General features: G+C 38.8%; 1 protein-coding gene across 6 annotated transcripts in view; it reads left to right on the top strand.

Annotated features, from left to right (window-relative positions):
- The window catches only part of atp2b3b (ATPase plasma membrane Ca2+ transporting 3b), a 608,455-nt gene that overhangs the window by 512,878 nt on the left and 68,226 nt on the right, over positions 1 to 27,351 (top strand). For all 6 annotated transcript variants that reach the window (XM_028813571.2, XM_051933859.1, XM_051933861.1 and 3 more), the window contains one exon: positions 20,373 to 20,479. In XM_028813571.2, coding sequence (XP_028669404.2) covers positions 20,373 to 20,479 — 107 coding nt within the window. The remainder of the gene's footprint in view (positions 1 to 20,372; positions 20,480 to 27,351) is intronic.

The following is a 27,351-nucleotide window of genomic DNA, read 5'->3' as shown; positions in this document are numbered from 1 at the left end:
TGCAGCACCACTGAATATTTGGAAAAAAAAAAAAACGTGATGGACGGTCTGCCGGTCCTTTTCTGAGATCAGTCACATACCCAAGAAAAAAGAATGTGCTGCGTGCAATCCTGGGGCAGAAACCCGTAATTGAAGTGCCAGTTTAGTTTTCATCCAGCTACTGTATTTGCTATAGATATGCTGAAAGAGTGTAATCTGGTGGCGTAGCTGTTAATGTTCATACTTTGAATCTTCCATCTTGGGGATTAAAAAAGGATATGGATGTTATTTACTTCACAGAACATGAAGGACTGAACATATTGGTAAAATACAAGGAAATTATCATATTTGTCTTTGTTTCTGGTCAGTTTCATGAAGGTTCATATATAGGTCAGGTTGGGGAGCATGCACACTGGTACAGCACATTGTGTACCCACCATACAACGAAACAGCTCAGGATCCTGGTTGGCAATCCCCAAGACAGACACGTGGTCTAGTCCCACCCTCTAGAAATGACCATCTATCTGCTGCAGCCAGGTGTTACGTGAGCATCCCCTTGTCCTGGTTCAGCAGCTCGGGTCCTAATAATGAAGATCCTGTGGACCAGATCTCTCATGACTTGCTATTTGAATGGAAAAAAATCTTGGAACAAAGTTTTAATAATGATGATTTGACTAATGAGATGTGCACACCTGTGCGTGTGCGTAATAAGTTTACTTCTCCTCTCTTCTGTTTCATAGTGTAATGATCTGGCTGGATACCCAGAGGGCCATGGGCAGCTACTGAGCACTGTGCTTTGAGAATGTGCAGTGCGATTTGCAAATGAAATGCAGAGCACAAGAGACAGGATGGAGTGTAGTAGGTGATGGAACGGAGACACCCTGTCTCAGTGTTGGTGAGAGGCAGGGGAAGCACACACTGTGCGTAGAAGGAAAGAGCAACATGGTGTGCGGGAACAGCGCAGCACTGTGCTCAGTAACTGTCCATTCACATTGGCCGTCTGAATATCTAGCCATATCATTATAAAATTATGTTTGGCATTCACAATTGGTGCATTGCTGCCACCCCCTGTTAAGGAGTGTACAGGTGCTGGTCATAAAATTAGAATATCATGACAAAGTTGATTTATTTCAGTAATTCCATTCAAAAAGTGAAACTTGTATATTAGATTCATTCATTACACACAGACTGATGTATTTCAAATGTTTATTTCTTTTAATTTTGATGATTATAACTGACAACTAATGAAAGTCCCAAATTCAGTATCTCAGAAAATTAGAATATTGTGAAAAGGTTCAATATTGAACACACCTGGTGCCACACTCTAATCAGCTAATTAACTCAAAACACCTGCAAAAGCCTTTAAATGGTCTCTCGCTCTAGTTCTGTAGGCTACACAATCATGGGGAAGACTGCTGACTTGACAGTTGTCCAAAAGACGACCATTGACACCTTGCACAAGGAGGGCAAGACACAAAAGGTCATTGCTAAAGAGGCTGGCTGTTCACAGAGTTCTGTGTCCAAGCACATTAATAGAGAGGCGAAGGGAAGGACAAGATGTGGTAGAAAAATGTGTACAAGCAATAGGGATAACCGCACCCTGGAGAGGATTGTGAAACAAAACCCATTCAAAAATGTGGGGGAGATTCACAAAGAGTGGACTGCAGCTGGAGTCAGTGCTTCAAGAACCACCACGCACAGACGTATGCAAGACACGTGTTTCAGCTGTCGCATTCCTTGTGTCAAGCCACTCTTGAACAAGAGACAGCGTCAGAAGTGTCTCGCCTGGGCTAAAGACAAAAAGGACTGGACTGCTGCTGAGTGGTCCAAAGTTATGTTCTCTGATGAAATTAAATTTTGCATTTCCTTTGGAAATCAAGGTCCCAGAGTCTGATGGAAGAGAGGAGAGGCACAGAATCCACGTTGCGTGAGGTCCAGTGTAAAGTTTCCACAGTCAGTGATGGTTTGGGGTGCCATGTCATCTGCTGGTGTTGGTCCATTGTGTTTTCTGAGGTCCTAGGTCCTCGCCGTCTACCAGGAAGTTTTAGAGCACTTCATGCTTCCTGCTGCTGACGAACTTTATGGAGATGCAGATTTCATTTTCCAACAGGACCTGGCACCTGCACACAGTGCCAAAGCTACCAGTACCTGGTTTAAGGACTATGGTATCCCTGTTCTTGATTGGCCAGCAAACTCGTCTGACCTTAACCCCATAGAAAATTTATGGGGTATTGTGAAGAGGAAGATGCAATACGCCAGACCCAACAATTCAGAAGAGCTGAAGGCCACTATCAGAGCAACATGGGCTCTCATAACACCTGAGCTGTGCCACAGACTGATCGACTCCATGCCACGCTGCATTGCTGCAGTAATCCAGGCCAAAGGAGCCCCAACTAAATATTGAGTGCTGTACATGCTCATACTTTTCATGTTCATACCTTTCAGTTGGCCAACATTTCTAAAAATCCTTTTTTTGCATTGGTCTTAATTGATATTCTGATTTTCAGAGATACTGAATTTGGGACTTTCGTTAGTTGTCAGTTATAATCAACAACATTAAAAGAAATAAACATTTGAAATGCATCAGTCTGTGTGTAATGAATGAATCTAATATACAAGTTTCACTTTTTGAATGGAATTACTGAAATAAATCAACTTTGTCATGATATTCTAATTTTATGACCAGCACCTGTAGTTCTCACTTCATTTATTTACTGTTGTTTTACAGTATCCCTAAAGCAACATGGGTAAACTAAAGTCCTTTACAGTTAGCATGTACACATGAAACTTTCTGGTGCTCATGAGAAAGTCTTAAAAGATTTTTTTGTTTTCCCATGTCCCTTTAGGGGCTTTGTAGAGTTTGCATGGGCCATAACACTTATTAAATTATAGCCTGCAAAATCACTGATACATGTGAGCATGTGTGTAAAAATTTGAGAAGGAAGCAACGCGTTGATTTACGAGAATATTTCAGCTCTACTTAACCAAAACAGACAGGTCAGAATGAAGAACAGGCAACAGAGGAAGAAGAGTAGACCATCACAAAGAAGAAGAATTCAAAAATATCTGACTATGAAGCTAAAAGACAACGTAGCTTTTCGGTTTCTTGGACAAAAGAATTTCAGTGGCTGAAACATAAGGCAAACAACACAATGTTCCAGTACATGTGTCGTCAATTCACTGCCATTTCTGACTTGACAAGTGCTTTTGTTACTGGAAGCAGTAATGTTAGAAAAGACCCTATCAAAAAACGTGACAAATCAGTGCATCACAAGAAGTGCCCAGTCTGCAGCTTTTTTACCTGAACAAAGGCCAATAGCAAAGAACATAATAAAAATGAACAAAGGACAGCATGAAGTCCTGACAAAACCTTTCAGAACAGCATACTATGTTGCCAAAAGTGAACTGCCATTAGCAAAATTTAACACTCTTTGCATACCTCAAACAGCAAATGGCCTTGATCTTGGTTCTAATTATCACAATGGTCATGCATGCAGAGAATTTATTGCAGCAATAGCACAAATGTCAAGAGATCAGATTGAAAAGGAAATACAAGAAAGCAAATTCTTTTCAGTTCTTGCAGATGACAGCACAGACACTGGCATCATAGAACAGGTGTTGGTTCATGTCAGGCATGTGAAAGATAATGATGACATATCCACTTAGATGATCAAATGTCATCCAGTGTACAGCGCAAATGCTTCAGGTGTTTTAGAAGCTAATGATGAGGCAGTGAACACCATGGGTATCGATGAAGAGACATAGAAGGAGAAAGTAGGGTGTGCAAATTTTGATGGAGCTGCAGTTATGATGGGTGAGAAAACAGAATTGGCTGTGAGACTGAAACAGCGGATACCCCACATGACAACAATCTACTCTGTGGCACACAAATTAGAACTAGTGGTACTGGATAGTGTGGAAGGCTGTAAATAAGTGAACTACTTAATGAGAAAGTGACTCTTTTCAGTATCCTGAAAAGCACACCATGGCTGCCAAGCAAGGTTAAGATGTGTAAAGGCTGTGGGAAAAAAATTACACTCCCACCATTCTTAATGTGGAGAATATGGCAGGAGGAGGTGATGTTAAGTCAGAATATACTGTGTGAAGGATTGCCGGCTTTTTACTCCGGCCCTCACCCCCAGGCCGCCAGGAGGAGCTCTCCCAGCAGCGTGGACGTGCCCCGAGTTCCAGCAGGGCCTCATGGACTATGTAGTTTTTATACACAGCCCTGCTGGATACCTTGGGGGCCACCGGGAGTCGCTGTAAGGGGGCTCGTGGACTCTTATGTGCCCTATAACCCGGGAGTACGTCACGGTCACGTGACAGGAAGGAACGACGTGCTCCCGGGGTGAAGAAAAGGACTGTTTACCCTGACCCAGAAGGGAAAAGGAACTGTGGACTGATTGGACAGAAACACTTCCAGGTCAGGGAATATAAAAGGATGATGGGAACTCCCAGACGTTGAGCTGAGCTGGGTGGAAGGGTGGCAACGCGTCTGGGAGTGGAGGATTGGTTATTGTTTATTGGGATTATTATTATTGATTTATTATTGAGTATTGTGGAGAGGAGGGTGCTTTGTGCACTTTATTATTATAATAAATATTTATATTTGGACTTTTACCTGGTGACTGACGTGTAGTCTGAGGGTTCAAGGGGTCACGGAGACCTTAATCTGTCACAACTGTCAAAGCAAAGTGTGGTGCAGTAGATGAAAACCAAGAAATTTGTTTGCATCCTACATTTCATGTCGGACAACAGTATCATCTTATCCAAGTGCAGTACTGATTTTCAGAATGACAACATAAACATCTTGCAAACAAATCAGTTAGTGGAGTGCACCACATCACACTTACACAACCTGAGAACAAAACCAGGAGAACACCAGAATGCATTAGAAACAAAGTTCACAATGAAAGGTGATGATATCGTGTGCTACTGTGGAACGACCTGTAGAAAAAGTGAGGGCACAGACAAAGGCACCCTTGGTGCAGTATGTCAGATGATTATTGACAACACAGTTAAGTACATGGACAGCATATTTCAAAATCTGTCTGAAAAAGCCTCTCACTTGTTTCAAAGTTTTTGACCTTTCCACTTCTCACTGCCCCAGAGAAGAGCTGGCAAATAATGGGGATGAAGAGGCAGATTATCTTGTCACACAGTCTGAAGCACTAAATGACCTCATGCATCTGTCCATAAATGGGGCATAGTTTAAAACAGTTTGCCTTAACAAGGCAATTAGTTCTTGGATGTATTCTGGAAAAGGTTCAAGACACCTGGAACATAACACCCCTGGAAGATCAAAGAGTAGAGGTGGAGACTAATTCATGGAAGCCAGGAAGCTGATAAAGATGTGCCCTCAGCATCGAGTGGCATTTTCTCATCTGTGATTTCAGTTGACATCTCAGATTCAGAATCGGGCACAGACTGATTCATGTTTAAATGTGTTGTATTTATTGTTCATTGTATTGTTCATACAAGTTTTAATTCAGTTAGAAAAAATGCATATTTATGTTAATTAATATCAATGATTGTTACTTGATTGTTGAATAATTTATATATGATTGTTGGTATTTCTGTTTGGAAAATAAATGTTTTTAATTGATTTATTTACTATATCTAACTTTCTACATCCAGTCTTCTTCTCAGGTCACTGGATAGTGTCCATGTCTCGCAACCATATAGTAATGTATACATATACAGTTCTGCTTGAAAGTTTGTGAACCCTTTAGAATTCTGACTCTAATTTCACCTTCAAACTAACTGCTAATCCTAGAGGTTCACATACTTTTGCCACTCACAAATATGTAACATTCGATCATTTTCCTTAATAAATAAATGACCAAGTATAATATTTTTGTCTCATTTGTTTAACTGGTTTCTCTTTATCTACTTTTAGGACTTGAGTGAAAATCTGATGATGTTTTAGGTCACATTTATGCAGAAATATAGAAAATTCTAAAGGGCTCACAAACTTTCAAGCACAACTGTACTTACTCATCTACCAGGGACTGAAGCAGTCTGGTTTTATGCCTAAGAAGTCTACCATTGACTGCATCCTGGCACTGGGGGTTCTCATCAAGCGCACAAACGCGAATATTGGTAGAGTTTCATTGCAGGCTTTGTCGATTTTAATAAGTTGATCGAGCTGCCTGTGGGACCTCTTGAGACTTCATGGGATCCCCAGAAGTTGCTGGATGTTATGACTGGTTTGCACACTGGTACTGCAAGTGCTGAGCAGAGTGGAGGTAGAACCTCTGTGTTTTTCCCAGTTGATTCTGGTATTCATCAGCTGTGTGTTCTTGCTTCTACCCTGTTCTGTGCTTGCATGGACTGGGTGTTGTGTGGGGTTGTGGGATACAGTGGCTGTGGGGCATCTGTTGGTGAAGAAAGATTCACTGATCTTGGCTTTGCCGCCAATGATGATCTTTGTGAAGTTAATGGTAGCTCTGATCAGGGCTCTTGAGAAACTGAGTGAGGAGTCCGAGTGTCTAGACTTGCGAGTCTCCTGGATAAAAACCAACATCCAGGACTTTAATGACCTCTTGGGCACAGCCATCAGCAATGGATCTTTCTGCAGAGAGAATGTTGACCACATTAAGAAGTTTATATACCTCGGCAGAAACATTCATGTCTCCAGTGACTATTCCTATGATGTCAGTAGACAGTCTGGGAGAGCATGGGGGGACTTAAGTACAGGGAGGAGACGCTGGCGCACGCATGTTGTTGCCACTCCACCCTGTTAACAACACTTTTCGCAAAATTTGCCTTAATCCCACACTTTCTTACACTTGTTTTATTTCCTTTATTGTACGTATAGTTCGTGGATCGAATTGTATGGATTTGGATTAATTTTTACAGATTTTATGGACTTTACTTTGACTGGGAACAACTGAATCTGTGTGTCACGGGACGAGTCCTACGAACATTTCTTTGTACCTGGCGATCTAGGAGCCTGGGATGATCTGTCTCCTTGATTATATTTGCTATGCTGGTCTGTTCTCGATTCATTTTACTGTGCCCTATGACTAACTGATCTGATGTTCATACTCACCTGGCTTGTGGCTCCGGGGTGATCACTCCTGTAATACCCAGCGTTACTGTTTATGGCTGTTTGTTGGAACCTCCAAATCCTGCTACCTCCTCCTGCTATGTTTTTTGCTGCTTTGCTATCACCGCTCATCTATGCTACCACACCCGCCTGTCCTATTGGCTCCTCTGTGCTGTGCTGCTTCTCCACTGCTATCAGGTAAGTATTGCTCAGTATCATGCTAAAATAATCTCATGACAAACTCCTTCATATTAAACAGTTTGTCCAGAGCAAATGGTCTGACTGGAATATCCTATAACACAGTGGTATTTTGCGGCGCCCGAAATATGTACATCACGGTTCAGGTTGCCGCCACCGCCGGGCTGCGAATGAAAAGACCACTGGCGGCATTTGCTCAGGAACATGCCATCCTACTCATGGCCTTGGAAATAGAAGTGTCAGTGTACCAAATTTACATTATGTGAAAATAAACTTTGCACAACTCTGTGCAAAACAAAAGCCTCATTAACTAATATTGCATTGTTTAATTCAAGATCTCTTAGTGGCAAAGCATTGGTACTGTCAGAATTCATCATTGACACCAAACTTGATATACTGTGTTTAATGGAGACTTGGCAAAAACCGAATGAATTTAGGTCTCTCACGGAGGCGACACCTCCTGGATTCACTTTCCACACAGAGCCTCGCAGCTCAAGACAAGGCGGTAGACTTGCAGTAATTGTCAGAATGGATTTACACATCAAAAGAATCCCAATTGACTGTCCATTGTCTTTCGAGTGCCTGGCTCTTAAACTAATAACGGAATCTGGTCCCATCTCACTCATTGTTCTTTATCGTCCTCCAAAATACAATGCATCCTTCTTATCTGATCTGACTGAACTTTTAACCCCCTTAAGTTCCTTTTCCCAGAGAGTCATTCTTCTTGGTGATTTCAACATCCATATTGACATCCCCACATCTAAACTGAGAAATGAATTCCATTCCTTACTGGACTGTTTTGACTTGACACAACATGTTGATTTTCCCACCCACTCTGGTGGTCATATACTGGACCTGATCTGCACATATGGACTGTCTGTTGCCAACACTTACAGCACTGATTTGGTACTCTGACCGTAAAGCAGTACTTTTCACTATCTCATTATCTCTCCCTCCTCTTACCTGTAAACGACAAATATCTTACAGAAACCTTAAAAATTTCTGTCCATCTGTTCTCTCTGGATCCATTTCTGATCTTTTACTGTCTTCACCTATTCCACCAACACTAGGTAGTCTTGTTGACCACTATAACTCAGCACTTCATTCAGCATTAGATAACACAGCTCCTTTAAAACATAAGGAGGTTTCCTTTAACAGATCAGCTCCTTGGTATAACTCAGAATTGCGATCTATGAAAGCAGCAGGCTGAAGCCTTGAGAGAATGTCACGTAAGTCTGGCCTCACCGTGCACATCCAGGCTTTCTCTGACCACCAGAGAGCTTACAGAGAAGCACTAAATGCTGCCAAGAACACCCATTTTGGCAGAATAATAGAAGGTGGCCATGACAACCCAAGGGTTTTGTTTTCTGTAGTTAATAAACTACTCGAACCCGCATCTGGCCCAACTACCTCTTCTACTGAAGTCTGTGAGAAATTCCTCCACTTTTTCTGTAACAAAATGAAAGATCTAAATAATTCAACTAAGATAAATACATCATCTGTTTATATCTTTCCCTGCTTTCTCACTCCATCCAGCTCCTTCTCTAAGTTTTCACCAGTCACATCTGCGTTTGTTAATAACCTGCTTTGTAAGTTGAGGCTGAAACTTGTGTACTGGACCCCATCCCCAGCACACTACTTAAATCCTGTTTTCATGCCATAACCCGACTGTTACAACAATAATAAACTCATCCCTTGACACTAGCTCTGTGCTGCTCACTTTTAAAATCGCTTCTGTAACCCCACTGTTAAAAAAGTCTGGTCTTGATGGTGACAATCTTATCAATTTTCGGCCACTTACGTTTTCTGTCAAAAGTTCTTGAGAGTGTTGTAGCCTCCCAACTCACCAATTACTTAACCTCTAATAATTTGATGGAACCCTTTCAGTCTGGTTTCAGGGCCCAGTACAGCTGTGAAACTGCTCTGCTACGGGTAACCAATGATTTGCTTATGGCAACAGACTCTGGACAAACCAGCAAATTAAATATTAATTTGACACTGTCAGACATGACATTCTACTGTCCAGAGTGGAGAACATGCTGGGTATCTCTGGCACTGCCCTCCAGTGGTTCAAGTCCAATCTGACTGATAGTCAAGAGTTTGTTAGTCTTGGCAACAGCAGATCCAGCTCAGCGCCAGTCACACAAGGAGTTCCTCAGGGCTCTGTCCTTGGCCCTGTTCTCTTCTGAATTTATATGCTTCCCCTTGGCCATATTATTCATAGCTTTGGACTGGGTTATCATTTTTATGCAGACGATACTCAACTCTATTTCAATGTTAAAAGTGGAACTTCATCAGAGCTTTCTCAGCTCACAACCTGCCTCAGTGAAATTAATACCTGGATGGAACAGAACTCTTTAAAATTAAATTGCAACAAATCTGAACTCCTGCAAATAGGGACTAAAGTGCAACTTAATAAAATGAGCTCTTTCCCAGTCCATCTTGGCGGTGATCTCATCAGACCTGCCTCTACTGCAAAGAATCTTGGTGTCATTTTTGATTCCTCCCTTTCTTATTCCGCCCACATAAATCACATTAAGAAACTTTCTTACTTTCACCTCCGTAACATATCCCGTGTTCACTCTTTCCTCTCTTTTTCTAGGTGCCCCTTCTAATCTTATCACACCTCCAGCTAATTCAAAACTCGGCTGCAAGAGTCCTTACATGGACCAGCAGCAGCGAGCACATAACACCCATCCTGCTCCGTCTCCACTGGCTCCCTGTGTCTTACAGAATCGAATATAAAATCCTACTAATAACCTACAAAGCCTTAAATGACCTTGCGCCAAACTACATCAGTGACCTTCTCCATCACTATGTGCCTGTCTGCCCACTAAGGTCCTCGGATTCTGGAAATCTTATTGTGCCCCACACTAATCTACACTCCATGGGTGACAGGGCCTTCAGCTGTATAGCGCCCAGACTCTGGAATGACCTACTGAAATTAATCAGGTCAGCTGACTCCATGAATTTTTTAAAAAACAACTCAAAACTCATCTGTTCAAGAAGGCTTTTAGCTCTACCTGACTTTATTACCCTTCTCTCAGTTTACCTCTATGTCAAGATACTCATGTAACCTGTATGTGTGTGTGCTATGCCATCAGTTATGTTGTCTGTTAAGCTTTTTCTCTGAATTTACTGTCTTAATCTTCTTTATTTATTTATCTGGTTTAGTACAATGCTATATACTGTATACCCTGCTGTTCTTTCTTAAACTCTGTGAAGTGCCTTGAGCATGGGAAAGGCGCTATATAAATAAAATGTATTATGATTATTATTATTATAAGGTCGCTAGAAATAGGTGTGTGGCACTCGCGATATATTTGCAAGGACTTTGAAAGTCCTGGTGCTTCCTGTTTTGCTATATGTTTGCTTCCTTTGGAAATATGGGCTTAGGATTTAATGACAAATGCTAGCCAGTGAAGTACACAGTTTTTCATACAAAAGAAGAAAAAGCAATGCAAAAGTAATGCACTACATTTTTATAATAAGCAACTCTAATAATGTATTGTTGCTTTTAAATTTAATGTCCCCCAAAACTGACTGGGACCAGGGCAATCTTAACAGCATCATAGGCCCTTGGGCAAAGTAGTGCACTAGGGCCCCTGTTTTAACAACAAAACAGAAACATGCATAGGCTTCAGAAACATCATGGGCCCCTATGCTCCTGGGGCCCCTGGCCAGTTCCTGTTGTACCCATATGTTAAGATGGCCCTGATTGGGACATTCTTTACCACATTCCCTGTCATGTCCTATGCTATGTTATATCCAGTCTCTAGGATTCAGACAGCTTTCTGCTAAATCTATGACATATTTGCAGTGTGTGTCAATTTATATTACTCAAAATCTATTTCTATATTTTTAAATCTTCTAATATTAAGAAAACCAATTTTTGATCTGTTACTGATTTTATGTTACTTTACTTACACTATTTCTTCTGTGGACAATGACATATGGAGTCCCCTCAATTCTGGTCAGGAACACTACATCGCAGGGCAGTCTCCCACCTCATAACACAGGAGGGCAGCACACTGGACTCTGTGCTGTTAGGACAAACCTGTGTGTCAATCCCCCATTAACTGAGTCCTGTGCAAACAATTCATTCTTGAGTTTGGTATAGGGCCCAGTCATACCTGTGCTTTTTCTGTAGTGGTGTAATGCAAGTAATCCACAGTGCTCCAGAAAAGTCAATTATATTCTGTGGCCCCCATTCAAATCATCGCAGGAGAATGCAGTGCATTTATTTGCATTTGTTCGGCAGGAAAATGCACTGCACTAAACATCAGTCCCTTGCTATTCCCTAGAAACCTCCTTATTCTGTTTCCTGCTTCTTCCAGATAAGACTGATGACATGCACACTCCCAAGCATTGCATACAAATGTAATCAATATCATCCCTATCTCTAATGCATCTTTTAAACTTAAATTGCCATGATTGTTTTCTTAATTTGTAAAGTAGGCATCGTACTAAAAGAACACCAAAACACACACCATTAAGGTCAATAAAATTATGTGAACGCAACAAGAAATTACAATTTTTTTTTAACTGAAAAACGTTATTTAAACACAAAATGACAGGCAAATGCATGCAGAGTTAGTGAATGAAAAAGCATATAAGATATATGTGTTAAAGCCTATTAAAAATACACTAGGGGGCTTTGCTCCCTGCTCGCTTTGCTCGCCAACCATCCCTTCCGGCCTGCACTGCGTGCCAGCCACTTCGCGTCTCTGCTGCTCACGTTGTGAAGAGGGGGGCTGAACACACCCCAAGGAGACATGGTTGCTCCTCTGAAACCCCATTTTAAACGGTGATACAATGGGAAACAAATATTTTTTTACCTCTTTGCTCAGTCAGCTGTTGGCTTCCTGCTGCTGCCATGCCACGTGATCTGCATCTCGTGCAGCACATTTCTGTCATATCACCCATGTCCATATATTTGATCTCTTTTCGCTTTTGCCTTTTCATCAATATCGCATTGAATTTTGATTCCGTATTTGGAATTACATCGTGACAACGCAACGTATAACTGCCCATGAGTGAATATCGTTTCTTTCTCTCTACAAGAAATGTGTCTGACAATGTCTCGCGGGACGTGAAAGTGTCTCTCTGAGAAAATCAAGTCTCATTTCCATCCAAGATTTTTTTTTATAATAGAGAGATGTCAATGCACAAAAAATGCATGGAAAATGCATTCAGAACAGTTTACACTGTATCTTTTTCTTTCATACATACTGTGTTCTCTCAGCTTCCATACCATTTCACAGGTGCACCATAGCTCTCAAAAGGTCAACTTGATGAGTTCCTCCTGTCCTCTATTACATCCCAGTCTAGCAACTACATCCTTAACTTGAATAAACCTGAGTTTAAGGAGCTTGCATTGCTCCCAGAAATTGTCTTTCTGGAAGGAAACATTTCAGAAGTCCAACCTCAAACACCTGATATTTCATTGGACATAAATGTTTTAATTTGTTCAGATGAAACTGTTCAAAGGATAAGTTTGGCATTTTTCAAGGTGAATGGTGCTCTTAAGTGAAACATTTTTTTAATACCATGCCTGTTCTTGTACTTTAATTTGAGGTCTATGGGGTATTGGTCCATATGTCAAAGCAAAAGCCTAACTATTCAATTTGTACATCTGCTTTAAAGCAGCAGTACATAAAAAAATAAGCCTTCCACTATTCTGAGATATGTATATGACAACAGTAGAAAATTGGAAGTAATGCATTATAATGTATAGATTCTTAGTAGTATTTTTCCTAAGGTAAGGATACAGCCCAGCTCACTTGTCTATTTATAGCCAATATCGTGGCTGGGGGTTTTAATATAATAAGTAAGTAAAATAGCACAAAACTATGTGTCTGAAGCTGTGTAGCACAGTGAATACATACAGCCATTGCTGGCAAACAGTAAGAATATATCTTATGCAGGGCGGCCTAATAGTGCTGCAGCTTTACGGGTCTAGCATTCTGGGTTTGAATATCATACCTATTTGTTGTCTGTGAAGTTTGCAAATTCTCCCCGAGTGAGTGTAAGGAGTCCTCCAAACCCCTACAAAGACAGGTGGGTTAGGTGAATTGGTAAATCCAAATTAGTGTGAGTGCGAGAGTGGATAGGTGTTTGTGTAAGCAGGTATAAAAGGACAGCTTATTTGTTTAAATCCCAGAAAAAAAATACCCCAAGCCTCAGTAATTGCCAGAGCAAATTTATCAGGGGGACTTTGGGATTTTTGACTGGGGGGAGCAGGAGTTGGGGTAGTGATTACAAAGAAGCCTCAGCATTTTTGACTCACAACAAATACAGTGGATATAAAAAGTCTACACACCCTTGCCAAAATTGCAGATTTTGTGTAATAAAAATGAAAACAAGGTAAATTCTGTCAGAACTTATTGCACTTTTATTGCAAAATTGCAATATATACAAATAAGATTAAAACAAATCAGAAACTGTTAAGTGAAAAAAGGAAATAAAATCATACAAAAGCCTAACTGCATTAGTGTGCACACCCTTTAATAATCCAGGATGTGGCTAAGTTCATAATGATCAAATTACAATATGTCTCATGTTAAATAGTAGTTAGTATCCACCTGATATCAATTAACGCGGCTCTGACTGAGCTCAGATAAAGTTTGATTATTCTGATATCCACTTGGTTGCAGCATACTCCAAAAGCCACGGTCTACAAAGAACTTTTAAAATATGAATGAGATCTCATCATTGAAAAGTATTAGTCAGGACAGGAGTACAAAAAAAGTATCCAAACCATTAAACATCCCATGGAGCATGGTGAAGACAGTCATCACAAGTTGAGAAAAATATGGCTCAACAGTGACTCTACTACGATCAAGACGTCCCTCCAAGATTGATGAGAAGACAAGAGGAAAACTAGTCTGGGAGGCCACCAAGAGACCTACAGCAACAACAAGGATCTTCAGGATTTCCTGGCAAGTACTGGATGTTCCCCACATGTACCAACAATCAAGTTGAATTCTTCATATGTCTGGGTTGTGGAGTAGGGTAATGTCATGGCTAAAAATTGTCACCAGAAGACTTTTTACATGAAATGAAGGCTATTAGGAGTCTTGGGATAGGCAAACAGAATCTGTAGTTTTATTGCAATAAAATAATCATAATAATAACACGGACTCAACCCAATACAGCCAAATTGAGCTGAGTCCCGAACAGTTCAAAACCCAAAACTTATATATCATTTCTTATCACTTCGACCTCGTTCAAATTAGCTCATTTGCTCATTTTCTCTGACTCCCCTCTACTCCTGTCCGGCCGATACCTTGAGTTCCCATGGGAACCCTTATTATCTCCTGACTTCACCCTGCAGCAGGCCCCTGGTACTTTCACTGTCTATTGTTCATTTCTAGTTTCTGTTTTTGCTTATTTCTTTCACTGGCCAAGGCCTTGATTCCATATATGGGTTTTCTCTCGTAATTTCCTTTCTTGGTTGGCATGCTAGTTTATACTTGGTGGCGCAACGCTAAGCTTTAATTTAAAAAGAATGTGGTGCATGTGCCTTTATTTAATCATTTGCTTGGCATGCTTGATTTACATTTAATTTCTGTACTTAGGTTAAATACTAGTATAATTTTCTAAACTTATTTATGCTAGATTATATATTTTTCATACATTACATCATCTGACCTTGGCAGCAATGCCTTTTTGCCATTTTTGCTGATTCACTATTCCAGCTGGCTTCTTACATGCCTACTAAAACCATTTTTCCTGCATTTTGTTACTGGTATTGCTCCTTGTTTTCTGGCCTCCATGAGAACAGATGTTCTCATGCTTCTTATCTTGTTCTCAGTTAGTTTCTGTGCGTCATTTTTGTCCTGTTTTCTTCTTGCTTTCTTAATACTGGTAACTTTCCTTCAAGCTTAAAAAATAAGGCAATATGACAGATTTTTTAGTTAACCATTTGCTTGAACAATCTTATTTACTTAACATTCTAATTTATGCTTAATCTTAATGTTTTAGAAGCTATTCATTACTTTTATGCCTATTTATGCTAATATGCTATTTATGCCTAATATATAAAATTTTTTCCTTCTATAGTAGCAAGACGAAAGTCTTTTCTCATAAAGATAAAAATCCAAGTTCAGCAACACTTTGCAAAAAGGTTTACCCATTCACTCACAACTATGTGGAAAAATGTGATGTCGTCTGATGAGTCCAAAGTTGAACTATTTGGCCATATACTGTATTTCAAAAGGTGTGTTTGGTACAAAAATAACACAGCACATCATCAAAAAAACACCATACCCACAGTGAAGCATGGTGGAGCATGCTTTGGGATTGCTTTTCTTCAGGTGGAACTGTAGTTTTTGTCAATGTGGATAGAATTAGGAATTTTTTTTTTTTTGTTCTTTATTTCGCCTTATACAATTTCTTGTATTAGGAATTTGGTAGTTTTTGCATACCCCTTGGGGTCAGAGTGCAGGGTCAGCCGTTGTACAGCGCCCCTGGAGCAATTACAGGTTAAGGGCCTTGCTCAAGGGCCCAGCAAAGCAGTGGCCTTTTTGGCAGTGACGGGGATTCGAACCGGCAACGTTCGGGATACCAGCGCAGATCCTTAGCCTCAGAGCCACCACTCTGCCTGAACTATCAGTCTATTTTGGCACAAAACCTTCAACCATCTGCTAGGGAACTGAAGATAAAGTGGAACTTCATCTTTCAGGATGATAACAACCCAAAGCATACACCAAAATCAACAAAGTAATAGCTTCATCAAAGGAGGATAAAGGTTCTGGAATTGCCCGGCAAGAGACCAGACCATAATCCAATTGAAAATGTGTGGGGTGACCTAAAGATAGTTGTGCATAGCAAGATGCCCTCGAAATTTGACAGATCTGGAAATTTGTGGAAGGGGAAGTGGGCAAAAATCACCAGTCCAGATGTGCCAAACTGACTGAGTGCTGTAATAAAATCAAAAGGTGCTTCAACTAAGCATTAGTTTAAGGGATATGCATACTAATGCAACTAGGTTTGTGCATATTTATTTTTCTTTTTCATTTAACAGTTTCTGATTTGTATTCCCCATCTTCTTTAATGTAATTTTGCAATAATGATGGAATAAGTTCTGATAGGATTTATCTTGGTTTCAGCACAAAATCTGTGAATTTGGCAAGTGTGTGTAGACTTTTCATATCCACTGTATGCGTGAGTGTGCATACACAGCAAAACACAACAAGATCAAGTAAAAACAACTTCATCTTATACAATGCTTTGCGAGAACAACAACAACAACATTTATTTATATAGCACATTTTCATACAAAAAGTAGCTCAAAGTGCTTTACATAATGAAGAAAAGAAAAATAAAAGACAAAATAAGAAATTAAAATAAGACAACTTTAGTTAACATAGAAAAGGAGTAAGGTCCTATGGCTAGGGTGGACAGAAAAAATAAAAAAAAAACTCCAGAAAGCTGAAGAAAAAAATAAAATCTGTAGGGGTTCCAGGCCATGAGACCGCCCAGTCCCCTCTGGGCATTCTACCTAACATAAATGAAATAGTCCTCTTTGTAGTTAGGGTTTTCACGGAGTCACTTGATGCTGATGGTCATACAGACTTCTGGCTTTTAATCCATCCATCATTGTTGGAACATCATGGTGCTTTGAGTAGATGGTGGTGGCGCAAGCCACCACCAAAAAGATACCGGAAAAGGAAACAGAAAAGAGAGTAGGGGTTAGTACAGATTTTAGAGCCACCATGAATAGTTATTATAGTGAATTGGATATACAGAGTATCAGGATTTAAATTACAGTAAAGTTATGAAAAGGCCATGTTAAAGTAATGTGTTTACAGAAGTTTTTTAAAGTGCTCCACTGTATTAGCCTGGCGAATTCCTACTGGCAGGCTATTCCAGATTTTAGGTGCATAACAGCAGAAGGTTTCCTCACCACTTCTTTTAAGTTTTCCTCTTGGAATTCTAAGGAGACACTTAGTTGAGGATCTGAGGTTACGATTTGGAATATAAGACGTCAGACATTACGATATATAAGATGGGGCGAGATTATTTAAGGCTGTATAAACCATAAGCAAAATTTTAAAGTCAATCCTGAATGACACAGGTAACCAGTGTAGTGACATCAAAACTGGAGAGATGTGCTCGGATTTTCTTTTCCTGGTTAGGATTCTAGCAGCTGCATTCTGCACTGGTTGCAAACGATTTATGTCTTTTTTGGGAAGTCCTGAGAGGAGTGCATTACAGTAATCTAGTCGACTGAAAACAAACGCGTGAACTAATTTCTCAGCATCTTTCAATGATATAAGAGGTCTAACTTTTGCTATGTTTCTTAAGTGAAAAAATGCTGTCCTAGTGATATGATTAATATGCAATTTAAAATTTAGATTACAGTCAACAGTTACCCCTAAGCTTTTTACCTCCGTTTTGACTTTTAATCCTAATGCATCCAGTTTATTTCTAATAGCCTCATTGTATCCATTATTGCCAATCACTAAGATTTCAGTTTTCTCTTTATTTAACTTGAGAAAGTTACTATTCATCCATTCTGATATACAAGTTAGACATTGTGTTAGTGAATCAAGAGAATCGGGGTCATCAGGTGCAATTGATAAATACAGCTGTGTGTCATTAGCATAGCTGTGGTAGCTCACGTTGTGCCCTGAGATAATCTGAGCTAACAGAAGCATGTAGATTGAGAAGAGCAGCGGACCCAGGATAGAGCCTTGTAGAACACCATATAGGATATCATGTGTCTTTGAGTTGTAATTACCACAACTAACAAAGAATTTTCTCCCTGCCAGGTAGGATTCAAACCAACTTAAGACGCTGCCAGAGAGGCCCACCCATTGACTAAAGCGATTTCTAAGAATATTATGGTCAATGGTGTCAAATGCGGCACTCAGATCTAAGAGGATGAGAACAGATAAATGACCTCCCGTCTGCATTTACCTGCAAATCATTTACTACTTTAACGAATGCAGTTTCTGTGCTGTGATTTGTTCTAAAACCTGACTGAATTTTATCAAGAATAGCATGTTTATTGAGGTGCTCATTTAACTGCATAATGACTGCCTTCTCTAGAATTTTACCTAAGAAAGGCAGGTTAGAGATGGGTCTAAAATTTTCAAGAGCAGAGGAGTCGAGATTATTTTTCTTAAGTAGGGGTTTAACTACAGCAGTCTTAAGACAGTCTGGGAAGACCCCTGTATCTAATGACGAATTTACTATGTCAAGAACATTATCAATTAGCATGCCCGATACTTCTTTGAAAAAATTTGTTGGTATTGGGTCAAGGACACAGGTGGAGGGTTTCATTTGAGAAATTATTTTATGTAAATCAGGTAAATATATCCTAGTGAAAGAGTTTAATTTGTTTATAACGGAATACTGGGGTTTAGGAGGATCCTTAGTGTTGGGGAGATATACTATGTTATTTCAAATATCATTAATTTTTTGATTGAAAAATACAGCGATAGCCTCACAGGTTTTACTGGAAGTACTTAGGAGGCATTCCTTTGAGTTACCTGGGTTTAACAGACGATCAATCATTGACAATAAGACTCTGGGATTACTAGCATTGTTATTTATAATCTTAGAGAAATAGCAGCGCCTCTCAAGACGGACTGTGTTATTGTATTCTGTTATTTTAACTTTTAATATTTCATAGTGGATAGTTAGTTTAGTCTTCCTCCATTTACACTCAGCTCTACGGCATGTTCTCTTTAAATCAGACACTCTTTGGGTCTTCCATGGTATAACAATGCTAGAAAATTTTTTAACTGTCTTTTCAGGTGCAACTATGTCAACAGCAGCTCTCACTTTAGTATTAAATCTTTCCACCTTACTATTTACATTATCCTCGCTATTATAGTTGGCACTATAAATGGACTGATTGCTTAGAATGTTTCTAAGTTTTAAAGCTGCTGATGAGTCAAAGAAGCGTTTTATAACAATATGTTTCTCATTAGTGTTTTCTATCATTATTTCTACATTAAAAAGTAGAAGAAAATGGTCTGATAGACCCGTATCAATGACCTGCTTTATATCAACTTTTAGTCTTTTAGTGATCACTAAGTCTAACGTATGACCTGCTTTATGTGTAGGCTGATTAACGAGCTGTCTCAAATTGAAAGAGTCCAGGAGGTTCATAAATTCTTTTACTTTTTGGTCACACTGATTATCTATATGAAAATTAAAGTCGCCGACTATTAAGAGTGTGTCATAGTTCGTAATTAAAATTGACATTAAGTCAGAGAATTCCTCAAAAAAAGACGCGTTGAATTTTGGAGGTCTATAGGCCTACACGGATAAAACTAGAACGTGAGAATCTCCATGGATAACAACGGCGAGATACTCAAAGGACTTGAATCTACCAAAACTGACATCTTTACATTTTAATCGTTTTGAGTAAATGTTTGCCAAGCTGCCGCCTCTTTTTCCTTGGCGATCTGCACGAGTAAGACTGTAATCGGGAGGAGCAGATTCAATTAAAACAGCTGCGCCATCTGAGTTAAGCCACGTTTCACTTAGTGCAATAAAATCTATGTTTTATCACTAATAAGATCGTTGATAAAAAACATCTTGTTAGTTAAAGCTCTAACATTTAATAGAGCCATATTTAATGTTTCGGAGGGGCAGAGATGAATACTATGTGCGTTATTGATAATTGGAACAGGAACTAAGTTATTTTCATTAGCGCCGCTCTGTGTGTATCTGAGAAGTACGATATGTTGCTAAACAAGATAAAAGCAAAACAAAGGTTATGTCTATCAAATAATAATATGGTGGCACCGATAAACACACAAGCTCACGTATGTGGAAAAAAACCCCATATAGCACGAAATACAACATTCAATGTAATGGCAGATCATAAAATGAAACAAAATTAAACTCAAAAGGTTTTCTTGCAATAATTAAGCTTATTAGAGCATGTAGCTATAACAAGACTGCTAAGGCAATGCAGTTGATACTAGTAATAAATGAAACAGTGAAGTTTTGTTTCACAAATATTTTAGAGAAATGGCCCCAAATTTTCATTTTGGGTGAAACTTTGCAAATGCAAAATGTGAAACTTGCTAAAATAATTTTTTGGGGGGTTTCTAAACTTGTTTGAGGCGGAAACTACAAAAGCCTATTTCAATGGAAGCACTATTGTTTTTCCTTTCAGGCATAATTGACAGCAGCATTGTAGAACAAAGGCAAGTGGTAGCAGTGACAGGAGATGGGACCAATGACGGGCCAGCTCTCAAGAAGGCGGATGTTGGTTTTGCTATGGTAAGGTTAATTATATTGATATTGAAATAGAAAATAATTCATATACTTTTAATAAAGATAAGCAATGTTATACACAATTTATTTTATTTTATTTTTTTTGCAATTTAGGTGACTTTAAGAAAAGGACAAATGACTTATTTAAACCTATGACTAAGCTGTCCTAGTATCTCCTCCAGTAAATTCCATTCAACCTTATTATTATTGTTTGTTTACTTGACACTTTTAATCAAAGTGACTTATGATACTAAGATTCTTTACAGTTTTTAACATGAATTTTTAATATTGGCAGGTAGAGACTTGCTCAGGGTTGCGCTGTAAGGTGAGCAAATGGATCAAATGGCATAAATTCAGCTCCATGCTCTACATGTTAATCCACACACACTACTTAATCCAACATAACAGAGCATTTTGGTCCAGGCTCCCTATTTTACAGTATGACTACACTGCCTACCTGATTCCACTAGTGTTCAAAATTGTTTTTTCAGAATTTATGTAAAATAAATCTTGATTCAGTCAGAGAATCTTGAAATTTGGAGCCTTTTTTGCTTAAGCCCAGACAATTGCTTTAACCTGTTGACAAGTCTTCTCATAGTGAATGCTGTAATTTAGTGAAAATAAGTATTTTATTAGCCTTATAGGTATTACTGTACTAGCAAAGCTTATTTTGTACGCCCAGTGTGAGTAGTATTTGCATTTTAACAGAACAATATAAACCTTTAACTAATATTGACAGAAAAATCAATAAAGTCAATATATTTAAATAAAGCTGATGCCTGTAATGCAACAGCACCCCCAGCTCATGTTACAATGAGCATCTGCAAAATTTGATATTATATTGACAATAGTAGTGTTCATCTGCAGAAACTTATTCAAGAGACCAACTAAAGAACATGTATGCTATACTAGGTGTTCAATATAAATAAATAAATATTTAATATACTGTATATATAAATATTATGTTTATAAAATAAGAAAAAATAAGTGATGTTATACATATCTGTGATACATTGAAACTTGTACTAAGTTGAGTGTTGCATGTGCAATGAAACAAGGCTAGCTATTTTATGCATCAATGTCTGTTAGTAAACTATACAGAAAGGAAATGGCCATTTGGCCTTTTTTTATAGTTTGCTTTTTATTAGTTGACAAAATGTGTCCCATCCAAAAATGTTGTTAATAATCCACGTCATGGGCTACCCCGGAAAATAGGAGAAATCACCTGAATATTGTGAGCACTTACTGTGCATCCGGAAAGTATTCACAGCGCATCACTTTTTCCACATTTTGTTATGTTACAGCCTTATTCCAAAATGGATTAAATTCATTTTTTTCCTCAGAATTCTACACACAACACCCCATAATGACAATGTGAAAAAAGTTTACTTGAGGTTTTTGCAAATTTATTAAAAATAAAAAAATTGAGAAAGCACATGTACATAAGTATTCACAGCCTTTGCCATGAAGCTCAAAATTGAGCTCAGGTGCATCCTGTTTCCCCTGATCATCCTTGAGATGTTTCTGCAGCTTAACTGGAGTCCACCTGTGGTAAATTAAGTTGATTGGACATGATTTGGAAAGGCACACACCTGTACATATAAGGTCCCACAGTTGACAGTTCATGTCAGAGCACAAACCAAGCATGAAGTCAAAGGAATTGTCTGTAGACCTGTGAGACAGGATTGTCTCGAGGCACAAATCTGGGGAAGGTTACAGAAAAATTTCTGTGGCTTTGAAGGTCCCAATGAGCACAGTGGCCTCCATCATCGGTAAGTGGAAGAAGTTCAAAACCACCAGGACTCTTCCTAGAGCTGGCCGGCCATCTAAACTGAGCGATCGGGAGAGAAGGGCCTTAGTCAGGGAGGTGACCAAGAACCCGTTGGTCACTCTGTCAGAGCTCCAGAGGTCCTCTGTGGAGAGAGGAGAACCTTCCAGAAGGACAACCATCTCTGTAGCAATCCACCAATCAGGCCTGTATGGTAGAGTGACCAGACGGAAGCCACTCTTTAGTAAAAGGCACATGGCAGCCCGCCTGGAGTTTGCCAAAAGGCACCTGAAGGACTCTCAGACCATGAGAAAGAAAATTCTCTGGTCTGATGAGACAAAGATTGAACTCTTTGGCTTGAATGCCAGGCATCACATTTGGAGGAAACCAGGCACCGTTTATCACCAGGCCAATACCATCCCTACAGTGAAGCATGGTGGTGTCAGCATCATGCTGTGGGGATGTTTTTCAGCGGCAGGAACTGGGAGACTAGTCAAGATAAAGGGAAAGATGACTGCAGCAATGTACAGAGACATCCTGGATGAAAACCTGCTCCAGAGCGCTCTTGACCTCAGAGTGGGGCAACGGTTCATCTTTCAGCAGGACAACGACCCTAAGCACACAGCCAAGATATCAAAGGAGTGGCTTCAGGACAACTCTGTGAATGTCCTTGAGTGGCCCAGCCAGAGCCCAGACTTGAATCCGATTGAACATCTCTGGAGAGATCTTAAAATGGCTGTGCACTGACGTTTTCCATCCAACCTGATGGAGCTTGAGAGGTGCTGCAAAGAGGAATGGGCGAAACTGGCCAAGGATAGGTGTGCCAAGCTTGTAGCATCATATTCAAAAAGACTTGAGACTGTAATTGCTGCCAAAGGTGCATTGACAAAGTATTGAGCAAAGGCTGTGAATACTTATGTACATGTGATTTCTCAGTTTTTTTATTTTTAAAAAATTTGCAAAAACCTCAAGTAAACTTTTTTCATGTTGTCATTATGGGGTGTTGTGTGTAGAATTCTGAGGAAAAAAATGAATTTAATCCATTTTGGAATAAGGCTGTAACATAACAAAATGTGGAAAAAGTGATGTGCTGTGAATACTTTCCGGATGCACTGTAATTTAAGGAAAGGGAGGTTTCTAATAGCTAGCCTTAGGATTAGGGTGTCATTAGAGGGTGCAGTCTATGATGGCTTAACTTGAAATAGTGTTGTGAGATCCCCAGCAACAGATCTATCAAGCATGCTTCAAGAGAGTGGCAGTCCAGTCAGATGCAGAGATTGAACTGGCAATCCTGATGTTTAAATTTGTTTCAATGCCCTAGCTACTGTGCCTCACTCTCTATCAGATACAGTAGATAAAGAGAGTTTAGGTTAAGGAAGAGTGCACCCTGATAGCTGACACATAAATTGTCAGGATCTTTTCTGAAATAAGACATGAATATTTTAAATTATTAGTCTCCTCTTTCATTTTCTATGGCTGATTCGATTACAAAGAAAACACACTTTTAATAAAAATCCAATATTGTTCTTTCAAGGTGTGTGTTAAAGGACTTTTCTGAGCATTCTTTCTGCAACTCTTGACCTGAAATGCACCGATACATACAATTTAATATTAATGTACAGTGTACAAGTTAAAGAACACAGATTGCTCCATTTCATAAAAAAACATATAAGTAAATGAATGAATCACATGAATCTTGTAAATTAACATTATACTTTAAAAGTACATGGAAATTGATTACTTGGTAAGAAGAATGTCTCTGAATATGCTTTGTATCCTGCTTCATGCAGGGTGTTGTTTGCATTACTGTTTTCAAGAAGAATCAAAGTATCTGAGCAGAGTGCAGTGCTTGCATGTTCCTAAAACAAACATTGTTGATTACACCCTTAGATCTTGCATGCTGCCCATATTTGTATGGCCATTCATTATTAAGTCTCTGTTTATATCGTGAAAACCAAGGGGCAACTTTTATAGCAACCTTCCTCCCTTAAAAACATGAAAAGATAACCTTAAGAGCCAATAAATTTCTACGAATTTCTAATTTAACAGACAGGAATACTTTAGTTTTAGAACATCCATCCATCCATCCATTATCTAACCCACTATGTCCTAACTACAGGGTCACGGGGGTCTGCAGGAGCCAATCCCAGCCAACACGGGGTGCAAGGCAGGAAACAAACCCCAGGCAGGGCACCAGCCCACTGCAGGGTACACACTCCCACACACCAAGCACACACTAGGGATAATTTCAGATCGCCAATACACCTAACCTGCATGTCTTTGGACTGTGGGAGGAATACCGGAGCACCCACAGGAAACCCACGCATACACAGGGAGAGCATGCAAACTCCACACAGGGAGGACCCGGAAACAGTTTTAAATTTAAAAGTTAAATTTAACTTAACGCATTTTTTTGTGAATTCATCTTATTAAAATATGGAAATCCACAATACTGCACTTGATTTTTGCCAAACTATTCTTTGTGATTTATGATTGTGATAATCTAGCTTATACAGTATAAATGAAATGCAGTAGTGATAGCAGACAAGTTTCCATTGAGGTGAATGGATGCTTTGCTATTCTTTTGCTAAGAGTCATCTACCTTTATTGCAGTTTTTGCTATGAGTTTGCTCATCATTGTTAGGCCTGCATCAGCCAGACTTTGGTAGTTTGATAGTAGTGAATCTATAAACATTCCTGAAGATTTGATTACTATAGGTCATTATATAAAAAAGTAAGTGATAAAAAAACAAAGCTTTGCCTTGTTCCCATTTTTTATAATTGTCTGTTAACCCCTTAAAATACATGACATAAATTAATCCTCTCCTGGACCAATAATAATGGTACATTATTTGATTTGCATTGCATTCTTATTTGATTCGTATTGCTATGAAAGTAGTTATATAAAAAAATTGTTTCATTTACAGTAAGTCCCCGACATACAAACCTTCAAGCTACGAATTATCAAAGATGCAAATGTGCATGTCCAATAATTTAAAAATTATTTTAATAAGTGAAAAAATTTTTAATTGTAGCGTAACTTCAAATTTCGCGGCAGCATGTAAGTTAATTCGTGTGTCTGGTACTAGGCAGAGTGCGAAACCCACGTTATTATTGTTTACATTCTCAGTCATGTGCATGCATCCCCTACAATTGGTTGTGCTTTTGACTGTATCTCTGTTTAGACTGAGTTAATGTGCTGTATTTCAAGCCAAAGATGTCCAGAATTAAGTGTGTTCACTTAAAAACATGGGGACACAGTTGGAAACTTGTTAAGGGTAAGTTCTTTTTCACTCAAAGAGCCACATTAAAATGCCATACAAAACCAAGTATGGTGGTGGAGTGCGCAATAAGGACCTATGGTTGGATTTCATGATCACATCGGATCTTGTTAGGATCTTGTCATAATTGACTCTAATGTATTATTTTTAGATATGAGCATCCCATCAGAGGTATCGTGGATTTAACGAGTGATTTTATTTTAGATACACTCAAACTGGAGTTAGCACTAGAAGTACTTTTTTGTGATGCATTTTTTGTTTTTTGTTATTGCTTCAAAATCTTCCATGAATCTTCACCGCAAATGCTTAACAGGCATCAATATTAAGTGATGTAGGTTTCGAGTGATGATGTCAACCAATTGCTCACTTTATGTGTGGCAGCCTGAAGTGGATTTGAAGACAATCATGTAGGCTCATTTGCTAGCAGTAAGCGAGTCTATATACTGAGATCAACTGATGGAAAACAATGGGAATAAAAAATAACTTTCAGTTGTTTGTTGTTAAAATACACTAGAAATCTATAACAAAGAGTACAAATATTAACTTTTAAAAACACTTTCTTGTGTACTGTACATTATAAATATGTTTTTAGGAGTTGAGGAGAGATAGGTTTGGTCGGCATACATAGGATACCTGATAGCGTAAAGAGCGATATAAGCTGAGGGAAAACAATAGAAATAAAAATTATGTTTCTGTTGTTGTGTACACAAGAAATCTGTAACAAAATACAAATATTTACTTTTAAAGGCATTTTCCTATGTACAAATAGCTGTACAATTTCATTTTACTAGAGGAGTAGAGTGTTGGAGGTTGTATCGTGTTTGATGGGTGCCTAGGCTAACTTTACTGGACTTATGAACAAAATGGACTAGCAAACACACTCTCCGAACAGAACTCGTTCATATATAGGGGTCTTATTTTACTGATATATGAAAGTAGTGGTAGGGTGTTGTACCATGTTAGCCATTATGGATGTAATGAGAAGTCAAGCAAAATGACACGTTTCAGGCAAGAAGTAATCAGATCTAGTTAGGATCTTGTCCTAATTGACTTTCATGTAAGACCTTTAGATATGAGCATCCCATCAGGAGTACCGTGTGCTTGGCGAGGGCTTTTTTTTTCGATACATTCAAATTGGAGTTTGCACTGGAAGTACCTTTTTGTGATGCTTTTTCGCCTTTTTTTTTGTTCATCTTACCTGAGGAAGGGGGAGTCGGAACTGCTTTGAAAGCTTGCATTTTGAAATGTTTTTAGTTAGCCAATAAAAGCTGTCATTTTGCTTGACTTCTCCTTAGATTTATGAAATGAATCTACTGTGTAAAATGTTTAAATCCGTTACCATGGGTAGGGAAAATCCTAGTAAAATCACCAGAATGCAGTTCTTCATCTTCTACCATTACTGGAAATGATTTTGTCTTCAATATCATTAAAATATTTTAAATACTCAAATCAAAAAATAATTCATATTAACAGACTGATATGTTAGGACATTGCAAAAGTCACATATGTTGCCAGTTCTGGTTTCTTTTGAAGACTCCTATATTATAATTTACTTAACTTTTCTCAGTTACCTGATGTGCTGCATTTTCAGCTTCTTAAATCCACAAAATGTATATTTATATGATCTTGTTGTGTACTTTATATATTTAACATGATGGTACTGTATTTTCAGTGTGATTTCAATAAAGAAGGCATTTTGCAGAAACTGTAGATATTATTGAGAGATTTATGATAAATTATTAGTAATGTTGAAAATAAAATTGGTATTGAATGGAATTGTTTTTCTTCTAAATGTATACAGTACAAGTTTAAAGTATGACAGGCTATGA

The sequence above is a fragment of the Erpetoichthys calabaricus genome, chromosome 11 (genome assembly GCF_900747795.2).
Source record: "Erpetoichthys calabaricus chromosome 11, fErpCal1.3, whole genome shotgun sequence".
NCBI lineage: Eukaryota > Metazoa > Chordata > Cladistia > Polypteriformes > Polypteridae > Erpetoichthys > Erpetoichthys calabaricus.
Note: the sequence above shows the minus strand (reverse complement) of the source record. Positions and strands in the feature narration are given on the sequence as shown.